This window comes from Lathamus discolor, chromosome 2, assembly GCF_037157495.1.
Source record: "Lathamus discolor isolate bLatDis1 chromosome 2, bLatDis1.hap1, whole genome shotgun sequence".
In the NCBI taxonomy this organism is placed as follows: Eukaryota; Metazoa; Chordata; class Aves; order Psittaciformes; family Psittacidae; genus Lathamus; species Lathamus discolor.
In genome coordinates, this window is record NC_088885.1 from 152,163,711 (window position 1) to 152,186,821 (window position 23,111).

The 23,111-nt window shown below is 38.4% G+C and overlaps 1 protein-coding gene across 2 annotated transcripts in view; it reads right to left on the reverse strand.

Annotated features, from left to right (window-relative positions):
- Positions 1-23,111, reverse strand: part of LOC136008975 (dynein axonemal assembly factor 11-like) — a 45,187-nt gene extending 22,076 nt beyond the window's left edge. Inside the window, exons 1-9 of one of the 2 annotated variants that reach the window (XM_065668993.1) lie at positions 23,019-23,111; positions 22,782-22,872; positions 21,296-21,353; positions 20,016-20,228; positions 18,358-18,527; positions 5,633-5,800; positions 3,846-3,923; positions 1,437-1,609; positions 541-740 (exon numbers count right to left, since the gene is read on the reverse strand). In XM_065668993.1, the coding sequence (XP_065525065.1) occupies positions 541-740; positions 1,437-1,609; positions 3,846-3,923; positions 5,633-5,800; positions 18,358-18,527; positions 20,016-20,228; positions 21,296-21,353; positions 22,782-22,872; positions 23,019-23,054 (1,187 nt within the window). In that variant the 5' untranslated portion in view covers positions 23,055-23,111. Of the gene's footprint in view, positions 1-540; positions 741-1,436; positions 1,610-3,845; positions 3,924-5,632; positions 5,801-8,959; positions 9,078-18,357; positions 18,528-20,015; positions 20,229-21,295; positions 21,354-22,781; positions 22,873-23,018 lie in introns of those variants that run through there. The other variant, XM_065668992.1, reaches the window with a different exon arrangement.

A 23,111-nucleotide genomic window follows, 5' to 3' on the forward strand; every position in this document is an offset into this window, starting at 1 on the left:
CATAGAATTTAGTCTTTATTGGATAAAAAATAAGACGGATGGCAACTGCAGTGGGAGCTGAGCCCAGACAAAAATCCTTCTGCTGTCTAGGTAATCTCAGATATATTAGGTGGAAGAATAGAGAAATGAACATTCTATACCCTTTTACATCTCAAAAGATCTGCAATACTCCATTTCAGTCTTCATATCTAATAACTGTAAAGCAAAGGAAATTACAGGTGAACTGCTGCTTTCTCTGGAACCCCTACTTTTCCTTAAACAACAGTTTCCATCTGTACTCCTGAAAGAAGCTATCAATTACACTATTTTGGCACCCAGTTTGGAGTTTTGGAACCAAAATTCTATTGTACTGTCTGCAGGTCAGTAATTAATCATGCTTGTAATTAATTATATTTTTCATTAGAGGTAACATGCGTGAGGAAAAATAATGCTGCTAGAACCAACAATAATGACAAACAAAAATACTTAAGTGGAATTATATAAACTATTTAATGAGGAAAAAGCAAATTCTTAATGAAGAAAGAGAAGAGTGGCATTTACCTGTCAAATCCAAGCTTAGATTCCATTTGTTTTTGTTTCTTGTCCTTTCTTTCTTGCATCCTTCTTTGAGCCTTTTCCTTTTCTCTAGCCCTTTTGAAAAGATAAGCTTGTTCCTGTTCTCTGATTTTCTGTTTCACTTCTGGATAGTTTTGAAGTGCTTGAATCCTCTCCGAACGTTCTATTTGTTTACTATCCAAATACTTCCCAAGGGGGGAAAACATATAGGTATATGAGAAATTTTAAACATATTCAAATCAATAAATCCATTACACTGTAGGTTAATTCTGTTCTTAATTTTGATAATTATTTTCTGTGTAAACTAAAAATATGCCTTTCCATAGCACTATGTAAGTTATACTGTATTAAAAATAATTAAAAATAACTTGCTATCCATATCTGAAAATGGGTTTTTGTATCTGAGAGATGTTTTTTGCATTTTCCAGGTATGTCTACTGGTCTTATCAGGCTATATAGTAGAGGGGGTCCCTTTAGCCATTTCTGATGTTCACCCAGCCTTGATTCAGCTCATAAAGTTATTGCAACATTACTTCTTTTGATATGTTAGTCTATTGCCAACTAAGTGAGTTGAATTTACTCTTGCTTAAGTTATTGTTTTAAGCAAGCGTCTTGTGCTTTTCCAAGGGACATTGTGGGACTGCCTGTTTCAATGACAGGAAATTATTACATCAGTGCAGGCATTGCAAAAAAGGTTCAATATACAGATTTGTTATCACATTATTTACTGTAGTCACATATTCTTCATAACAGAATTTAATTTCCTGTGGACAGTAAGAAAAATGCTACCAGCTTTCCTGTCACAGACATTTATTTTTAGTATGTTAAGTCAAAAATGCTCAATATTTATTTGAATATACATGTAATATTTAAAATCTTACTTTTAATTGATGCAAAGTTGCCACTACAAATTGTCTGTAACCTTCAAATTCAGTACAAGGGTTACCCACTAGAAACAGTTCATTCAGATGTATATTATGCTTTAGGGTTTCAATACTGGAGAGTTCACCAATGAAATTTGCTGTCAGGTCAAGTTTCTTCAGTTCTTCACAGCCTGTTTGAAAAAAACTTAATTCAACTTGAACATAAAATAAACATACATGACATATACACACATCAAACACATACAGGTGCACACACTTGAATGTAAAACTGTCTGCATTGTTGTCTTACTACTAATTTCATCCAATCAGAATACGTCTTTTCCAAGCCACTAGTGAAAGAGTGACTCACAGTTTAAGTTTATAAGGTCACAGTATTTGTATAAAACAGAAAATTATCAAGAAGATGCAAAATATCCAAGCTTATTGTTGGTTATATCACTATCAAAATGTTGTGGTCAATGCTGGTATACTAGATGAGCTATTCTTTCAACTATCATTGTGAATCACTGCTTAAATTGGTATTCTGGTAAATTCTACTGGTAATCATAGAATCATAGAATGGTTTGGGTTGGAAAGGACCTTAAGATCATTCAGTTCCAACTCCCTGCCATGGGCAGGGACACCTCACACTAAACCACGTCAACCAAGGCTCTGTTCAAGCTGGCCTTGAACGCTTCCAGGGATGGAGCATTTAACACTACTTTGGGCAGCCTCACCACCCTCACAGTAAAGAACTTCCTTGTATCTAACCTGAACGTCTCCTGTTTAACTTTAAACCCATTACCCCTTGTCCTATCACTACAGTCCCTAATGAAGACCCTCCCCAGCATCCTTATAGGCCCCCTTCAGATATTGGAAAGCTGCTATGAGGTCTTCACTCAGCTTCTCTTCTCCAGGCTGAACAGCTACAACGATCTCAGCCTGTCTTCATACAGGAGGTGCTCCAGCCCCTGATCATCCTCGTGGATCTCCTCTGGACTTGCTCCAACAGCTCTATGTCCTTCTTATATTGTTAACCAAAACAATTAATTGTAAACAGAAACTCTTAATTAGCCAACAAAATCCTCTGGGAAATCCAGATCCAAAAATTATCAGCCTCTCCTTTCATCATAATCTGTCCCTGAAGCATAACCTTGACTCTAAAAGTAAAAAAAAGTTTAGCTAACAGGGAGCTCAACCTCAGTGCTCATTATTGTGATCACTTCTGTTCCTTTGCAGGTCTATTTGGCAAGTATTTTATGCAGAGCAGAGCTGAAAGAAAATAAGCAACTGCAAACGATTTATTAGGGGACTTAAATAACCCAAATGTTTGCAAGGCTCACTCCTAAAGGTTCTGACTCCTCAGGAAATGACAAATCATAGTAATAAATGCTGTAGCTGGATAAAGGAACTTAAAATTTACTGGTATGAGAACAGATGCAAGTTTCTCAACATATTGCCAAATACGTAACGTACTACCTGTTTCTTCAACTTGTACAGGTTTTGTTTAGCCTATTTGCTTATCTTTTATTAGATTTAAGCCACCCTCTTGATTCAGCTTGTAGACTTAAAAAGTACCAAACTGAAAACCTCAAAACAAACTAAACAAAAAAATAAACCAAAACCCCAGCTTTTTTTTTTTTATTTATTTATTTTTTATTGTTCCCTTGTCAATGTGGACATTGTAAAGATTTAGCAACTGACCTAATCAGAGTTAAGAAAGAGGAAGCAAGCAACTCAGAAATTATTCAAGTAATATGGAATGTGTTTATGGGCATCTCTTAGATTTTGATCTTGGAAAATGCTAGACTTTTGAACATGCAATAATAGTAACAGATAAACCAGACAGAACTTCATGTAATGACAGAGAAAATAAATCATTTGAACTGCTCTTTAAAAATACCCAGACTGTCAATGCAAACTATACACAGAGTAGAACCTTCTTGTGTGTAGCACTTGATTGCTTCAATGAACTGGACTGCTGAAACATGACACAAGGGAGACTTTATATAGCCTGCATAGCATTAAATAAATAATAAACAACATTGCTCCAGTTAACTTGAATAACAGGTTCTTACCTCTATGGTAGAGAAATACCAATTTCAAAACAAATTTGGATTTCCATTTTGTAAAGCATTAAACATTAGCGCTATCATAGCTGGCAACACTGGTGACAGTGTATGCAAAAAGTGAGTTAAAATATGTTTAAGAAAGTTCAATGTCAAAGCTTCAGCAGTGAGAAGCACTTGCTACAAAGAAACATTTGTGGAAAGGCTGCACTCAAAATGCCTCTTCCTGGGTGTCAACAAAGTACCTTCACTGGTGGACACACCCTCTTATAGGGGCTCTCTTAAACACTCTTTTACACCAAATCACAACTCAAGTGTTTCAACATGAAAAGGCAAAATGGTCTGTTTAAAAGCTGACCTTCCAAATTTTCAATTCTTTCTATGTTGTTCAAAGCTACATTTAAATATTCCAGCTTCTTCAGCTTGCCCACATTTTCTGTAACAAAACAGATCTGTTATTTCAGTTTTATTCACTGGAAAAGGTGTTATCATTTTACTTGCTCACTTCAATGAAACAATAAAGCAGAAAGATAAGAAGGACAAATCAGAATAGGTATCAGATTACTGAACATTCATATTTTAGTATTAATAAAAAGACAAAACAAAAAAAGTTTTCTGAAACACCATCTAAAATTAAAAAGTAAAAATAAATAAGGCTATTAACCAATTTTTTAGCACAAATTGTAAAGCACATTTATAATGCAAGAGGACCAGCCAAAAAGCACGGTGAAACATTCTATCAGTCACGAAACTCAGAAAGGATCAGGACATACTTAGTCAAGCTTTATAAAATTAGAGTTTACACTCACTTATATAGAAAAGTTGGCTTTGGTAGTACATATTTAAAGGTCTTTTATCTACAAGGTTAATACAAGACATTTACTCTGAAAATTTTGCAAATAAGGATTTCTATGGCTTCAGCATGAACAAAACAAAGCCACACACACCCTTAGTCTGGAATCTAACTTGGATTATTTTCACCATGGACTACTGAAACTATCAGGTTGTAGAGGATTGTATCAGAATGGCTAACATTTCCTCTTTTGAATATAGAAAGGGAATAGGATCTTCATCCCTCCCCAGAATGCCTGAAAAATGCCAATACTACTTGGGATATATGACATACTGGTCAGAGACATAAATCTGGGACAAGATACACTATAACTTGTGCTACAGTTCACCAATTTCTCCTCAGTCACTGGATTATTTCAAAGATCTGTCTGGAAAACCTTTCCAATGAAGTCATAAAGTGTACCTCAAACTCTCATTCACAAGCCACATTAACTGCTGTACAAACTGACCCTGCTCAAAGAAAGAAATTCAAGCAGAGGGAGCTTCATCGGACCAGCACAGATCATCTCAGCAGCTGATTTAATTACCTAGGTTCTTCTATAATCAATAAGGAGAAACAGGCTCTTCAAGATGTAATTTGTCTTATCTTGAATTGTCTGTCTAGAACCAGTGAAGCAAATCATGCTCCAAAATACTCCTTTACTTAATTATGGATTACAAAGACGGGCTACAGTAACCATCTAAGACAGAGATGTCTAAAAGTTCGGTGACATGAATCCTACCACTTAGTTTGCTAAAACCTTGGAGAGAGATTTTCTTCAGAATTCACAAACAGCTGTTCAAATTAATTTCTCAGCAAGACTCGTGCTGCTTAGGTTGGCTGCTCATTTTTCTTCCAGCATTTCTGTAACAGCAATGCCCGTACACATGAAGATGTGAGAGAAACAAGTGTTGAAGCCAATGGCATCCTGAGGGTTTTCTTCCATTTATAGAAAAGAACCAAGACTCATCCATACAGCAGATGCCTTATAACTCTCTAACTAGTAGGCAAGTCTGATCTTAAGGGCTGCATAAAGGTTTACTTTAAGAAGAGAAAAGACACATTGCAACAGACTCAACATAAACCATTTTACTATGATACCTTGAAGCGTGTTTGAAACTGCTGTGTGCTTCAAATGGACATTCTGGACCAGACAAAAGGAAATAAAATCTTGTAGGAGACCCCCAAACAACTTTTGTGTAGTTACTCACTCTACACTCCCTTAAAGTATAGCACAACAGATACTTTTCTGCTATTTTAAAACTATGAGTGTAAAAACCATTTAGAAAGAAACATACCCAGAAAACACTCACCAATTTTTGGAATTAGATTATTCTGAAGATAGAGAATTTTTAAATCTCGACACCACTTGTCAAGATACTCTAGTTTTTCTATTTCCTGCTGATGTAAAGAGATTTCTTCCAGTGAAAATATTTCACCATCGTTATGCTCTGCACGTCTTCTAACAAGATCTTCAGTGACTGAAAGAAATATTAGATGTCATATTTTCTTTTAGTCACTTTCTGCCATCTGACTTATGAGCAACTTCTAAAATCATTAATATTTTTTTGTTCCACCAAACCAAACAGATATCTGGTAGGAACACCAACAAAAGTAAAATCTGCCAGAAAATACATCAAGTACCAAGTGACTTCAGACCAGTCTGCCACAGTAAACATCATTTGTGAAACACACGTCATCTGTAACATTTAGAAAGATCCATATGAAAACTGCTAATGCGAGTGCAATACAACCCTTGCAGAAATTAATCCAGCATCCACTATTTTAAGCATAGCTTGGGCTGCAGATTGATTCATCTAGACAAAGCAAGGGAGTGTTTTATGTTCTTTTATTTCCTGATGCCAGATGTTCACATCACAGATCAGGGGGGGGGGGGGGGGGGGGGGGTGCGAGGTAAACTAGCTACAGCTTGTTATCATATTCTTCCACCAGCACAGTGTGCACAGAAATAAGCAAGATAGCAAGATACGTGTTGAAAGAGGGCAGATATTTTTTACTTTTTTCATGTTTGAAGCAAAGTCATAACTAATTCATGCTTATAAATGTTTATGCTAGAATGAAATTTAATACTGGGTATTTCTTAGGCACTACGAGCTGAATAGCAGCCAGCATAGGAGCTTCAGTGGCCAAAAAAACACCAGAGACCTGGGTTCAAAATTATCACATAGTAAAATTTAGTGCCATGAAATCTTTCAAGCAGTGAAAAGGCTCTGTGTGATAAAGGTAAAGAAATTACATGAGAAACAGTGCTACTCTTGAGCTAGATGTTATTACTTCATTTACAGTCTACGACACAAAAAACAAGTGCTAGCATTTTCCTCACCTTGACAAGCAGTGACCTACAGTACTGATTAAAAACTAGGTGTTTATCAACTTGGCATAGGTATTTTCATGATTGTTAATACTGAAAAAAAAGGCTAACAAGCCTTTCAAAAAGACTCTGAAAAAAAAATAAGATAATAAAAAATAAAAATAGAGAGATCTGTGAAAACAAATTGTTCCTCCCATGATTTAATTAAAAGTATTCTTTCATTGCTTCTTTGTCTCAGGGATGTTCTGTGAACTCATCCAGTTGTATCAGTGGTCCTGGAATTGTTGCACACATTTACAGAGACTAGTTTGTTAGAAGCTAGGCAAACTATGTACCAAACTAAACCCAAATTCACACATGTCAGCGCATCTCCTGTATCTAAAGCCTTTGGGAAAGGGGTAAAACTGGTTTTGTGTATATTACATTATTTACAGATTATCAGAATTAAAACTCCCTTCTGTTCAACATTTACCTCTACCTCTATGATTCTAACATGATTTAGGGAATTATATAATGGTGATATTGATATTGATATAAAAGGGGATCTTGTCTGTACATAAAGCATACTGGGAAAGGCATCTTTTTCAACCATGTTGGGCAGGTTTGCTGCATCTGAACAATTACCTTTCTTTCAACAGCCCATTGATTAAGCCTGATTCAATTAATGGAGAGACAATGAATGGCGATATTGTGACTAAATATTTTAGTCTTCACAGAAAATATTGAAACACTGGTATTAGTACTGTAGAAATAAAAAATCAAGTAAAAAGTAGACCAAAAAAGCCTGCTTACTAACATGTTTGGTGGCTGATTTTTCAGTGCCAGTATTTCAAGTGCAAACAGTATTTTTCAGCAAGAAAACAATATTCTCCAATCTGCGTATATGCACATTGGAGACATCATGCTCTGTACCCTTTACACCAAAAGAAGTCATGCAAACTATTCCTGACAGTTTTATTACAGTCAGATTTCCCTTCGCTGATGAAAAGAAAATGGAAGTGATTGTTACAGTGATTATGCAAAAAACCGTCCACTTTCATTACCAGATGGTTTGCAAAGCAGAAACAATCCTTCACAATAGAAGCTACAATAGAGCTTTAGAGACCTATTTTGGGGACCTGCTGTAGGAAACTGAGTGAATATTTGTCATTTTCCATGCTATCTGGTTCATTTAAGAGGAACAAGGGAAACAAAGTTGCAAGAGAAAACAATAAATTTTAAATAAAAGATTTTCCAATACATTGACAAAACACATTGTAACATTTCTTCTCACTCAGAAGTTCATTAACCAGGGTATGTGTGCAATAACAAGAGAATGGACCAGTGATCGGAGAGATCACAGCTACTCCCACGCTCCCATGAACACAGGAGGCAATGAGGGATGGCATCAATCAACTGGAGAGAACCGATCTTGAAGCTCTAACAGCTGGACTTCCAAAAAGTATTGTTTTACTCGAAATGGAGCAGATACAAAGAAAAGCATTCAATAAATGGAAACAATAAACAGGTAGACAGTTGCAGGTGCATCGAGAAAGAGCAGAGGAACCTGCATTTCAGAGAAGTATGCACTTTTAAAGCTCAGATTCACGCCGTGCTGTTGCGGAGATGAAGCCATTCACCTTCAGGCACGACCTGCTCCATCTGCCAGCTTCATGCAGAGGGAAGGAGTTCCTTTCCAAAGCACTGTTTTACCCAGCAAGGGACTGGCTGTCCAATGACCACATACAATCCAAATAGATGACAGGGAAAATAGCAGAGGAATGGAATTCCTCAGTGGCTTTTTATTCCTGAGTGATATGCATGAGCACTCAGTCTTACTGCTTTAGCTCTGAAAGATTATGGATTCATAAGTAACAGTGTGGTGTATTTTGACACCACAGGGGTTTTTCATGTGTGTGCATCGGCTACTTTTACCTAAATAAAATAATCTGGCGTTGGAAATGTATAACTGCAAGGACAGGACAGCAGTGCCCAGACATCGGCCCCCCGGTGAAGCATCTCCCCCCACACAGAGGGATCCCCACTTGGGCCACCTCACTGCTGGGTCGTTTCAGAGGCAAGAGCACGCCTGGGCTGTGCTTGGTGAGATAAAATGGGTCGCTGTTACCAGGGAGAAGGGAAAACATAGCGAAGGAAGGTGAGGAAAGCAAGGGAGGCCGTGGGGGAGAAGGGCTGCCGGGAGAGTAGGGGTTGTCAGGGAAGGAGGCAAGCGTGGGGTCAGGGAGCATGGCGGGCAGGGAGTGGGGCACGTCCTGGACAGGAGGGAAGGTCCCGTGAGGGGAGGAAAGCAGCTCTCGGCGACACTCACTCCGCACCATGGCCGCTCCTCTCAGCTTCCCGCCGCCGCCATTACAGGACGCCGCCTCGCTGCCATGGCGACGGGGCCGGGCCGGAGGCGCGGCTGCGGGCTCAGTCGGGTTGGCGCTTTGCCTGCGCCCGCTGAGGCACTGCGCTGCCTGCCCATGAGGTAAGACGGCTCTGCTGGAGCGCTTCGACTGCTGCTGACCCCGTGGGCGCTCATGTGCGAAATGCCTCCTCCTCACTTAGCTGTGTTTATGACTCAGGGCTAAACCATGCAGGAAGTCAGAAAGCAGCTCTTTGAAGCAGGCATTAGTCCTAACCTGGTGGTCTAGAGCCCATGGGGCACAGCTAGATGTTGAGGTAGAATAATCGCACTGGCTTGTCCTTACAACTGCAGGCTCTTCAGGATGAGGTTTTTAATCCATGACCTTGATTTTACTGGGACTAATGGCATAGTGACAAAGTGTAGCATACCACCCGTGAGCATGCGGGGTGGTGTGCTAAGACCCTCGGGTGCTCCAAATCCAAGACTGTCACTGTGATAAGGCTGTGCTGCCTTGTTCCAAACTTCCACTATCCTCAATTCAAAGCCTAAGAGGTCTGCCTGATTGTCTTATTGCCCTTGAGACACACCGAGCTCCTGATCCCTGACGCAGTCGCAGAAACGTCCTTTTGAGCTTCATTTTTGCACATAGAAATTGAGATAAGCCCAAATGTTTTTAGTTTCAGCAGCGTTTTGGATTTTACACAGTCAGAAGAATTTTCTGTGTGAAATGCGAAAGAATGGGAATTCATAAATCCAGCTCACACACACATGCTTGCAGCATGAAGGCCTATGTGCCTTAAAACGTTTTATGTCTCAAAATGTTTCATTGAACAAAATATTTGAAGCTACATAACATCAACACGATAGACATACACAAAACTTGGTGTAATTTGCACTTACGGTGTTGTGCAACTTCTCAGGAAAATTTTACATTCATTTATTTTCAGCTTAAACACAAATTTTATATTTGCGTACATTGACCTTATCGTGTTCATCATTTTCATGCAGTTGTTCTTCAGTCACATTATGACTAAGAGCTTTAAGCAGCACAAGCTCAGGTTCTTGGCATGAAGCAATGTGCATTACAGAGGTAATGTAAAGAGCCACATCACAGTCAGGAGGATGGAGTGACAAGAAAAAGGGTGCCATCTGGCACGCCCTCCCTGAAGGAATTCACTGCACCACTTTGATACATTACAAGTTTATTTGTTAAATGCGTGAAACAATGCAATATAAAATATATTTGTCATGACAAAGATAAGCTTTATAGCATTATTATTACAGTGCATCAGAAGTATTTTGAGTATGTGCTCACTCCATCAGTACATACTCATATAAGGTGCTAAAGACCCAGCAAATTGATATCCCTGGATAAACCTTAGCTGTAAAATTGCTTCAGGTCAGAGTCTTGTCTGGTGGAAATTAACTGACTAATACACACTCAGAATCTGAACCTGTGTCTTTCTATCTATTTCCTATTAAAAAATTATTATTGGTTTTGTTATTGTTGTTATTAAGATTATTATTATTACTACTATTATTACATTCTATGGTAGTAATAGTTACTTTGTAATACAACAAGGCTTTCACGTTCACACCAAAGTACCAATAAATCTTCTCCCAAAGAGTACATAACCTACATGGCAGGACATAAACTCACAGATAACAAATTAATTGAAATATATGCAATTACTAATAATGATCTTCATTATTAACAACACCCTCAAACACAGGAAGAACTCAAACAGAAACTACTGTTATGCAAATACCAAAGATAAGGGGGAAAAAAGCAGCATGAGAAAACATAAAAATGAAATAATATAAAATGAAAAATGAAGTACCAGTTTTGCTCAGTGTATATTAAAAGGTACAAAGAGGTTTACAAAACACTGAAGCTGATTGGCAAAAAAATATATCAAAGAGCAGATTCTGCAGAGCTGGACTGAATGGCGATACCTGTATTCTGTACCAGTGTGGTTTATTCCCTATTATTTAAATTTAAAATGTTAATCTTTGCATGGTTTGGCTTCTATGAGTAATGCCTTCAGGATAAATACAAGGCAGACTTGCTCACGGATTAGGAACATTACAAGCTTAGGGTTGCCATAAAAGTTATCATCATGCTTGCTACTGTTACCTACAAGAGGAACATCCTGCTACAAAGCACTATCTGGTATATGCTGAAGAATAACCCCGAAATTCAGCTGAACACAGCAAGCAATAAGAGAGTATAAAACAAAGTATAACGACAAAAATAAAATAGTTACAAACAGTAAGAGTTAACACACAGAGGGTTATAAACCTATATCTTGAAATTCTTTGTTGCTTTTATTTTTTCTAAATAACATGCTATATTAAAGTGGAGTAAGAGTTTAACCACTGGGAACAGAAACATAAAATTCTAGTTGTTTCCTCTGTAGATGCGTCAGTAATCATTATTCAACAATGGTTTTGCGTTGCTGCAATTACATTTCACAGTTATCCTAGGTTTGGTACTCTAGTTAACAGAAGCTGCAAATGCTAATTACCTCTGAAAGTCTGGATTTAAACATTTACGTCAGAAGACGTTGTCTTCGATTTTTCACCAGACAGACCCTAGTTTCAATTTTTTCATCCAACATGACTGAACATGTTATTATGTCTCTTTTCAGATAGACAATACAAGGCTTGCTTTTATGTCCATTGGAATATATGGAAGGGAACTGCCAAAGCCAACCAGGCTGGTAACTGAATAAAACTTTGTTAATTCAACACTAATATATGGAGAACAATATCAATGGTTCACAAGCATCTTATTTTTAACCCTTGAACTCCCAATTGACAAATTGTCCCAGAACTTCCCTCTCTCCGGATCAGAACAATTCTAATCTACAGTTTATATTTGTCCATAGAGAGATTATAACAATTCATTTTAGACCAAACTTTTGGCAAGCTGAATCAGCTTTTTGTTCACTAGCTTTCAGTGAACTAGTTCACAGTGCATTCAGGTTTTTCTGCTTTTCAGCATAATCACTTTGATGACTGCAGAGTAATTGCAGCCTTAGAACTTTCAGTATGGCAATTAATTTTCCATCTTATTCTTCTAGGAGATTATTTATACACTAAAAATCTTTATAATCCTTTAGTTTTAAAAGTGCATTAAGTAATGGACCTATTATAAGTAGCAATAAAATAAGTAATACAATATGTATACATACTAAACAATGAAATATACTCTCAGTTGTCTTCATAAACTAAATAAAGAAGCAGAACTATTTAATAGTAACAAAATTATTCAAGAGCATTAACTGCAAGTAAATATGAGGATAAGTATTATAGCTTCTATTTTAGTGACATAATACGTCAGTTTTATGAAGAAGAATATTCTATCATCACCATTTATTGAAACTATAAAACCTGCTCTTGTTATATCAAATGGTCTGTCTTCACATAAAGTCAAGTTAATGCACTGGGAAATAGTAAGTTACTTCACAACGTTGGTGATTTGGGTGAAATTTCTCTTTTTGAGCTCTTAATGTTGAGCTATTGATGCTATCTTCAAAACATAACCAGCATATATTCACTCTTTGAAAAAGAAATGTGCATTTTAACTTTTTCAAGTCCCCTTTTTCCTTATGGCATGATTTGTTCAGATTTTTGATGCTAGAAAAACAGTTATAATGTGCTTGAGCTTGGCTTAACACAGCTGGTCAGACAGTGGTGTTTCTTCCACCAAAACCTTTCATTTGTGCACTTCTACTGCAGAGTTTTCAAACCTCTGCCATTATGCCTGCCAGCCTGATTGTACCATGGGTACACCTAGCCCTTCCACAGGCAGCATTTTGTGTCTGATTTACCAGCTGGGGCTGTACTAGCATGGCTTTTAGCACAGCAGGGGACAAGTAGACTAGAAGCAGCAGTAGTTATAGAATGATTTGGTAAGCAATAGTATCCTCAGACATTATCATCATTTTGTTGTGCAGGAAGATGAAATCCTTGCTATCCTAGCTAAACTGTCATAGAGGGAGATATTTCAAGAAGCAGATTATTAAAAGCTTGGAGTCACAAGATAGCAGGTTTTGGTTACCCACAGGTTCTATGTGCAATTTAGTCTGCTGTAGCAAAGACCCAAGCTGAAAATTAGAGCTCAGTGTTTCCAAATACCTGCAGATATTGTATTTTTGCGCGTGAATCCAGGTAATTCAGATTAGCCATTGCTTCTCCATATTCTGATTCCTGGTTTTCTGAGGAGTGCTTTCCTTCTAATAATATATTTTTCTTCCTCTTTTTTTTCTTTTCTTAGTGCTCAGCATAAGGGCAAAAGGCAGTGCACACGCACGATATAATAAAGCTTCCGAAATATATTGCCATGTGTACTCAGCCACTATCCAAATCTATTATCTTTGTCAGTATATTGTTACAAGGAATTCTTACAGAAAGTATGGGAAGACAACAATTTTTATAAAAAATGTGGATTACAAAGCACTTTTTACCATCAATTTGTTATCAAAATGCTTGTAAGACCCCCATGCCTGCAAAGGACTTCATTGACATAAGAGCAATTGTTTTGCATGACTGCTTTCAAATAGCCACTAAGAAATTAAGGCCTCACTCACACTTTGAGCATAATAAGATTAAAAACAAAGCTAAAATTAACTGTATTTTGAAGGATGAATGCTAACAATTCTGTTATTTTTTTTTTCCACAGGAACATGTATAACAATGGCCATAAGGAGGTGTTCAGTAGTTTGATGCTGAAGAGCTGAGGAAAATAAATTTGAGGAGGAGGAAAAATGAAAACTGTTAGTGAACTCGTTTCAAAATATACATAAGTAACTACTCTGCTTTTAGGTTTTTATGAAAAGCAAGAGACAAGCGTGTTTTGAAATGCTGGAGATCCTGTCTCTCAGTAACCTGTGCCAGTCTGTATTTAGTTTACTCCTGCTAGGCAACAAAACCCAAGTTCTCCATTCCATCCTGAAGTACCTGCTTCAGTTAATATTGATACTGGCTTTCAAAATCAGAGTCACCCTTACACAAACAGTTCCACTGACTTTAAGAAGTGCCATATCTGGTGTCCACTCTCGGCAGACTGGATGAGTAGGATGTATATTTCACTGTAGGCTTTAGTAAGTCTGCAAAGGGACCAAACGCTGCTTATCATTTGTTGTGGTTATGTTCTCAGGATGAACGTCCTCCTTCTGAGGGCAGACTGTAAGGTTTCTGAGGTTGTGTCTGCAGCTGTGCAGATGCCTTTAGATCCCAGAAGCTGAACTGCACTCAACAGCAAATTGAAGAACAAGGCTGTTTTATCCACACTCTAAGGAACAAAAACCTGGGCACAGCTCCGTTTAGTTCCCTCCTTTCATTTTTATCTTTTCAAAATAAAGAGATAAGGGAAATAACAGAGCCAGGATGGGGATAGCCAGCTCCAAGTACAAATAAATCAGCACTCTTAAAGGCTCTGAGTTGCACCAAGACTTAGAAATACATGATAATCAATAACTGGAGGACAAAGTTGAGGCTTGGCTGACAAGAAATAAGGAAAAGAAGAATCTATAAGTGTTTTCTAGATATTCTGGGCTGTCACATGTTCATGGTGCTTTACTCCTTCAGTGGAATGGTACCAAGTCAGAGCAGTACAGCACCTGGCACTGCTGTTCGGTTTAAACTTGGAAAAAGGAAGACTTGCTTTGCCTGTTACTAAAAAACATGTTTCCTCTGGGCTGAAGCACAGCAGTTGTTTAACAGCTTACACTATTTAGCAACTGTTGTCAAACAATAAAAAATATTTCATCCAAATAAAATGAAAAAGGAGTTTTAGACAGCAAAGTGGAGTCATTCGCAGTGGAAACTGGCAAGTGTCCCGCAGCTAAACCTTCTGTTAATGAGAAGTCCAAGGAACATTCATGTCATGCTTGAACCTCATTTCATAGTAGGGGTCACCCCAAAAAGTATGGAATTCTTTCTAAACTTAAACATATACTCACCAATTATTCTTTTCTTCCAGTTATTTTCTGTGGGGAAAATAAAAAAGCATAGATTTTTGATGTCCCAATTTAAACCACAGTTTGTTATAACAAGGATTTATGTAGGCCCTGGTTTACCAAATTTAATTAAGCTATAGACCACTTGTCTGAGCAGGTAACTTCCCAATTTTGATGAGCAGAAAAGAGGTATTCTTTGTACACCAGTGGCTGAAAAGCTCTCAGAGTATATTTGTTTGCCTCTTGTGAAGAGCAGCTTTGTTTATGACTCAAGGTTAAACTATTCAGGAAGTCAGAAAACCGAACTTTCGAGAATGCATTTGCAACATTCTAGTCCAAACCTGTTGGCCTTGATTTTACTGGGACTAACGGCATAGTGACAAAGTGTAACATACCACACTTGAGTACCCAGGGTGTTACACTAAGATCATGGACACTCCAAATCCAAGCCTGTCATTGTAGTACGGCTCTCCAAGCTGGGCAGTCTTGTTTCTAACTTCCACTATCCTCAATTCAAAGTCTAAGAGGTCTGCCAGATTGTCTTGTTGCCCTTGGGATACACTGAACTCCTGAACCCTGACACAGTTGCAGAAACAACGTCCTTTTTGAGCTTCACTTTCACCACATAAAAGTTCAGATAAGCCCAAATGTTTTAAGTGTCAGCAGCATTTTATATTTTACACAGCCTGGAAGAATTTTCTGTTGCATAAAGAGTGAAAGAATGGTAATTCCTAAATCCACCACACACACACACAAGCTTTCACCATGGAGGCCTGTGTATGACCTTGCCCATAACATATAATGCAAACCATCTAAATATCTAAGTCTTCTTCTCCAGAAGGATTTAGAAACTACAGCTCTGTTCAAACCTTGGAAATAAACAGTGAAACAACAGTAATACCTTATTCAACTGATCAGACTGATTTACTACTTCTCTCTTAAGACATTTATCAGGCTACAGTATGTGCCAAAGGCAAAACCCTGTCCTGAAGCTAATGGAAGACTGGGGTAGTGGGGCCAAGTCATATCAATTCTGTAGTCCCAGGAAAGTGGTGATGGGGCTGTATTTGCATCTTCATGTTATGGCATATTAAGTTTACCTTCCTTTTCTGCTAAGAAATGGGAGTAATTTGTTGCACATTATGAAAAGGCAGTTTTTCAAAATAAACAGAAAATTTATGTATATACAAATCCATAATAGAAAAGCCATATCCTCCACCAGTAACTTCAGATGATGCCTTCAATCTTTTGACATGGAAACAATAGAATGATTCTCTACTTCCTCTTCTTAATATAAGATTTCTAAATTCCTCTAGACATCACATGACACTGGAGCCACTTACCAAAACCGAGTTGTTTTGAAAGATGTGTCAAGACTGAAGAACGATGACACAGCAGCATCTTTGGACAAAAGAACTGTGAAATTCAAACGCAAAATCCTTTAATTATAGAAGGCCCCATATGCCCACATACCGCACTTATTAGCATCAATAAGAGCCGTGGATATACATCCAAGAATAGCTTTTGGTCCTCAGATGTGACAGTAAAATATTGTGTGTTGAATAAAAAGAAAGTCTGTACTTACAAACTAAAATTATCAGCAGCAAAGTGGCAGACAGTCCTCCTAGAAAATATCTGAGAACATAACAATACCCATCAAGGTTAGAAAAAAACAAGGGATGCATATTGGGTTAATAGAGGTGAAGCCTGGGTGGGAGGAGGAGAGAAGGTTCTTGTTAATGAACCCTCTGAACTCTGGAAGATGAACTATGATGTAAGACTTTAAATTACATAAGCTTTTGAGGATAATGTCCTAGAAGGGAAGACATCACCATTTCCAGACTGAAATACCCACACTGTTCAGCTAGAAAGATATAGATCCATTCTGATTCTTCTCAACCTTTCAAAACCCCTGGTCCAAGCACGCTTGACAAAATAGTTTCCATGTCTGCGTATGTATTTCTTATTTTTGTGCATATCTGTATAGCTGAGATTTTTGACTGCACCAACTATAATGTGAAAATATATTTTCATAATAAGATATATCTAACTTTGAAAATGTGGCCCCATTAATAAATGATTTATCAACGGTTGAAATGCAGTAAGCATTCATATCAGAAACAAAAGAAATAAAAGTTACCTTGTACATACTGAAATGATTAAACACATGATCAGTGCAACCATCTGAGACAGGACACTTTGCACGGTCCTGGATTCTAAAACAAAAGCCAGGAAAATAATCCTCATGAGTTTTCAAGGAAGTAAATGTATGACAGGAGGTGTTTGCAAAGACCTTCAGCTTGTGAGGTCAGCCTCTTCGGTTTCTTTTTAAGAGAATTTGCCTAGAGTGATTCAAAGCAGAAACCTAATTTTCATGCTCTGGGTGTCTCTCAAGAGTCTTTTCCCCCCACAGCCGTAGAGACACTGAGCCCTGCACACTCTCAGAAAACAAGACTTCCTGAATAATTGCCTGTTTCAGTTATTGTTCCCATGCCCTTTCCTCCATTTTCCTCTTCACCCGTCTTTTTTCTTTTTCCATTTATCACTGAAAATAGGAGAGGAAAAGATGTGGGCAGAGAGGGATAAACAGTAAATACCTTTTTTGGTTTTAATCAGTCATTTTAAATGCATGTTTCAGGAAATAAATTCTGTTCTGCAAGGGGGGCATGTCAATATTTTTAATGCATTTATAGTTCACTCTAAAAATAAGACATATCAGAATAAGAAGGTAACACACCTGCACTGCTCCAGGTCTCTTCATTTGCATTTTTCATAAATGGAGAGCTAGATTTTGATACACAAAATCGTTTCTCAGGCTGAAGAAACTTATCATCTTTGCTGAGAGAGACTCTGTTAAGTGCTGGAGCTTGTCTTTGTGGCACATGGTTGTCATAGCTATTATATTCAGAAGAAACACTTGAATCACCTACAAAAAGCGTAAATATAACTGAGACTGCACAAAGGAAGAGCTTTGAGACTTGTGTTAATGAATTGGTTTGGGGGAGGTTAATTATTTAAACACAGAGAGGTTTCCAAATTATTAAGGGTTGGGAATTGGATGGTCCAATGTATGGAGGTGAAAATATGGAGAGTAAAGACAAAACTGAATAAACCATCATATAATAATAACACCAGTATAAACATCACTGGTGATGACTTTGGATTCAAATTCAGTCTAAAAATGTCTTTTTGACATCAAGGTCTTTGTGGACTCATACTCTTTTAATGCCAGGAGTTTAATTCACCACTTACAATTCTGTCTTTCATCTAACCTTTACCCTGAACAACTTGGCCAACAACCCCTGCAAAACCTATAGAAAGAGATTCCCAAGTCTGACTAAATATAGACTGTAATGTTGTAGCTTGATTACTCGGTGCCTGGTCAGGGCTTACCAACATCACTCTGACTGGCTTCTAGTTCATTGCATTCATCAGGGCAAGGATCATCTGAATGGGAGGAATCCATTTTGCTGGGGACTGTGCTGCTGAGCCAAGAAGTGGAGGCATTGAGACTGAACAAGCTGGCAAGAGAGCGACGGATTTTCTTCCTTCGCCTGAATACACTGGAAAAAAAAGACACATTGTCAAGGAATAGAGTTAATCATTCTTGTTGAGCAAGGAGAGAGCTCTAAAGCTTGCAGGATTGACATGGAGGTACCATGTTCTGAGTGCTGTTCTTGACCCTGGGTATGTCACCAAGAATGACTGCTGCACACTGCAGTAATGCCAAGGGATGTATTAGCAGCAATATATGGAAATATATCATGCTGTTGTGATACTGGATATTGTGATAACAGATGATACTACAGTTATTGGGCTCTGAACTTTTAGGAGTGGTCTCCCACTACCCATAACTTTCACTCTATTATAAACCTTTTAGTGCAGCCTGAATCCATTGTACTTCAACTTTAGATACCTTCCTAAACTGATGTTCTGAAATCAAGAGAGATTTCTCCATGAGGAAGAACTTCAGGAACCAGACTTTTTTTTTTTTTTTTTTTTTTTTTTTTTTGTATATATACACACATACCTGCTTTTTTTTTTTCCTTATTCCTTATCATTGTAACACCCCATTAGCAAAGCAAGCTGTAGCTTTCCCTTTTCTCTATTGGACACAACTCCAGCTACAGCAACACCTGTGTACTGAAGAGTTTTTGGATAGTAAGATGTCCTGGGTTCACCTGTAGCAGCTTTTCTCCTTCTTAGTAGCTGGTGCAGCACTGTGTTTTGACTTCCAGCCTGGGAACAGAGCTGATAACACCGATTGTTTTTAATTGTTGCTAAGTAATGTTTATTCTGGCTAAAGACTTTGTGAGTCTCATGCTCTGCCAGGGATGAGGGGAGGCTGGGAGAAAGCAGAATCAGGACATCTGACCCAAGCTAGCCAAAGAGGTATTCCATACCACAGCGCGTCATGCCCAGGGAGGTAACTGGGAGTTACCCAGCAGGGCACGGGCTCTCTTCGGGGTGGGGGTGGGGGGGGTGGGGTCGAACTCATTTGGCAATGGTATTGTATGCTCTTCTCTTGTTATTTTCTCTTATCATTATTATCATTGGTGGTATCAGTGGTGATTTGTGTTATACCTTAGTTACTGGACTGTTCTTATCTCAATCCTTGGGAGTTACATTCTCTTGATTCTCCTCCCCATCCCTCCGGGGGGGGGGGGGGGGCAGTCACACATTCAGTGCCAGCAAACACATGCAACTCACAAAGTCCTTAGCCAGAATAAACATTACTTAGCAACAATTAAAAACAATCAGTATTATCAGCTCTATTCCCAGGCTGGAAGTCAAAACACAGCGCTGTACCAGCTGCTAAGAAGCAGAAAAGGTGCTGCTGGTGAACCCAGGACATAAGATCAGACATGACTGAAAATCAAGTTATTTCCATCACTGCACTCTCTAAACTAAATCAAGATGTTCCCATTAAGAAGCAATGCTGATATTATGCCAACCAAAGCATACAAAGTTGCACAGATACCTCTAGATAAGCACAGAGATGTGGAGGCAATTGCCAACATTGAGTAAAAACTGCATTATGGTTCACTTACCGAACTAAATTCTCTTTGTACTTAACACTTGTCTGGGATGGTGTCAATATTATGTTGGCCTCTTCATCAGACAGAAAACTGTCTTCTGTCCAAATGTAATACCCATTAGAAAGCAGTCGAGGGCTGCGGCGACATATGGAAAGGGATCCTGGTGGAGTATTTGTGGAACGATATTCATAAGCAGGGTCATCGTCCAAAAAGGCACAAGCATAACTGAAAAGGAGAAATAAACTCTCTAATTTAGTGAATGTCTAGACAGAGCAAACCCGTGATTTAATAGTAATGAATTTACATTACCAACTGATGGGGGCTGGTAGTGACGCAGATTTAGAATATGTGCTTATAATGATATTACTTTTGGACCTAGGGAGTTTCAGACAGCTAGAGTGTGCCTGCAACACACTTTCCAGAGCTTCAGATGACTGGAAGGCTTCATGCCAGGTGTAGCATTTCACTTGAGCTGGAGCCAGCTTGAATGCAGATGTGCATGATGCATTTCTGTGGCAGTGCTCTTGGCCAAGGAGTCCTGCCAGATGCACACCTACCTGGTGTCAACGGAGGTATTCCAGTATTTTCCCTCTCTGAGTTACTCTGCATGGCACAAGCCTGAGTGCCTCTGAATAAGGCGGGATTTATTTGCTTTTTATAACCTAGCCATACTTACTGAAGACTTAAAGATATATGACTTCATTCTCACAAACCTAGAATATCATGCAGCTAGATCAACATGGAATAAAGTCTACCCATGGTGATTACTTCATCCAGCACTGAAATATAATTGACTCTGAGGTGAAATATAGCACAAAAAATATACTATGTGGTATTTAAAATAGAAGAGAGTAGTGACAAAGGTGAAAGAATCTAAATGCTGTGGACGTTTTATTTAGCTCAAGAAAACTGAATTTATGGTTAGTCCTTTCTCCTCAACACCTTTGAGTTCCAAGGGGCCACGCAGTGACATCCATGGAAAGAAAGTCAGACACTGGATAGATTCAGTGGCTGACATGGGTTTCAGTAGCATGTTTCACTATCCCATATGGCACGTCGCTGAGGGATACTATAATTTCAGTGGAGGGAAAAGCACGTGAAACAGAAATCCTGCAAAACCTTGTAATTGCAAAGCCAGTGCTTCCAGTCTCCACAGCAGTAGCTGTGAACTTTCATTTAAAGCAGTAATTAAAGTAACATGAGCACTACAATTCTGAGAGCCCCCCAAGGGATTTTACAAAATCTCCAATGAAATAAAAATGAAATTAAACAGGTAAAATTTCCCTAAATACCTTGGAAAAACACGTGGTGAGAGGCTGTGTCTATGTTCTCCATTAAACTCTGTTGAACCTGGAGAGGCAAAGGGCAAATAAGGAGTGTTTATCATATCTACTGACAGCTTAAATAGTTGACAGGTCTTCACTGACAGGTACCTTGCGCATATAAAAAGAGATCATAATAGAAGCTAATAAAAGAAAAGGGAAAGATTAAAGGAGATAAAACAAGTGAAAGAGTTGTGGAAAAAACAGTGTTTGTAGGAAACTCATCTTGATGCAGAATCAGAACCAATCTTAATCAGATACTTGTACTCTGCACAGCTCACAACCTTGAGAGAAATAATTATGGCCACAAATGCAATAGCTGCAGTAATTTTAATGGTGTTAGGGTCAAAACCAGAACATGTACTGACAATAGATATGGAGTAGAATAGAAGGACCAGCATAACCATTACAATGTATTTTTCAGATTAAAATGGCAGACATCGGACAACAGGCACCGAAATAAAAACAGTGACAAAGGTTTGACAATAATATTGTGACAGGAGACCCGGGAAGTAGGATTTGTCTGGATTACCGTGGCTCAAGTCTGCGAAGTGCTGCCAGATGTTCAGCATCTGACAGAATCAGTCTTATAAAATATGAACAATGGCTATCCATAGGGAAAATTTATATGTTATACATGGAAAGATAAAAGGTGTGATCTTTCCCTATGTTATCTTGCTTCTTCTGTATCTTTAGAGCACCATGTTTAAAACACTGCCAGTAAATGACCATCGTGCACCTGTGAGAGGAGATGAGTCCAAGAGAATTCTTTTTTTTTTTTATGTTCGATTACAAACAGAGGCAAAGAAAAGACATGAAAGTCAGTGTTTCCACTTTGGAAATCTTGTTTATGCTCATTTGGAGCTCAGGTGTCAGCCACAACCTGGATGTGAAGGCTAACCGAGCCCTGGGACCAGGCAGGGTCACCAAAGAAGGGAGGTAAAACCTTCCAGTCCTATTACCCTACTCCCATACAAGCTGTTTCTCCTACACTTTGAAAAATGCCAATTAAAAAAATTACCATAAGAAAACTCTGCTCTAACCCTTGCAAAAACAACTTGAGGGGATAAATGGAAGAAACTTGGTGGAGGTGTAAAGAGATAAGTAACATGGGTCAGAATGCCACACAGCAAGCTGTACAAGAAGCGAGAGTGGTGGTGTGTTTCAGGGACTGACATGTTATAGACCTATATTTTTCCATACACATTTAGCTCTTGAATTAGATCTTATTATACCCAGAATCACGATTCTTAACTGTGCAAAAATATACTCAGAACCAAGAAATTAATCCAAACTCAAAAAGAAAACACAGGAAGAACTCGACAGGTGGTTCGTAGATCTGGATATAAACTAAACCCATCAAAATCCTAAATCTTATCAGCCAAACAAGATCCCCCCCCCCAACAGGTTTGGGGTTTTTTAAATTAAAAGCTCTGACAAATGTGCACAAATTTACTTGTTCTTGGTGTTGATGCAACGTACGATATTCCATACATCTTGAAAAGGACTGTTTCACACACCCTGGGATAACGGGTAATACAGATTATCTGTAAAAGAGTTTAAAAAGAAACAGAAGTGTGGTTTATTTTTAATTGTTTGAATATTAGGATGCCTAATATTGTCATCAATATATAGCACATTATTAGCAGGTCGAAGGAGGTGATCCTGCCCCTCTGCTCTTGTGAGACCTCACCTGGAGCATTGTGTGCAGTTCTGGTGTCCTCAGCATAAAAAGGACATGGAACTGCTGGAACAAGTCCAGAGGAGGCCACGAGGATGATCAGGG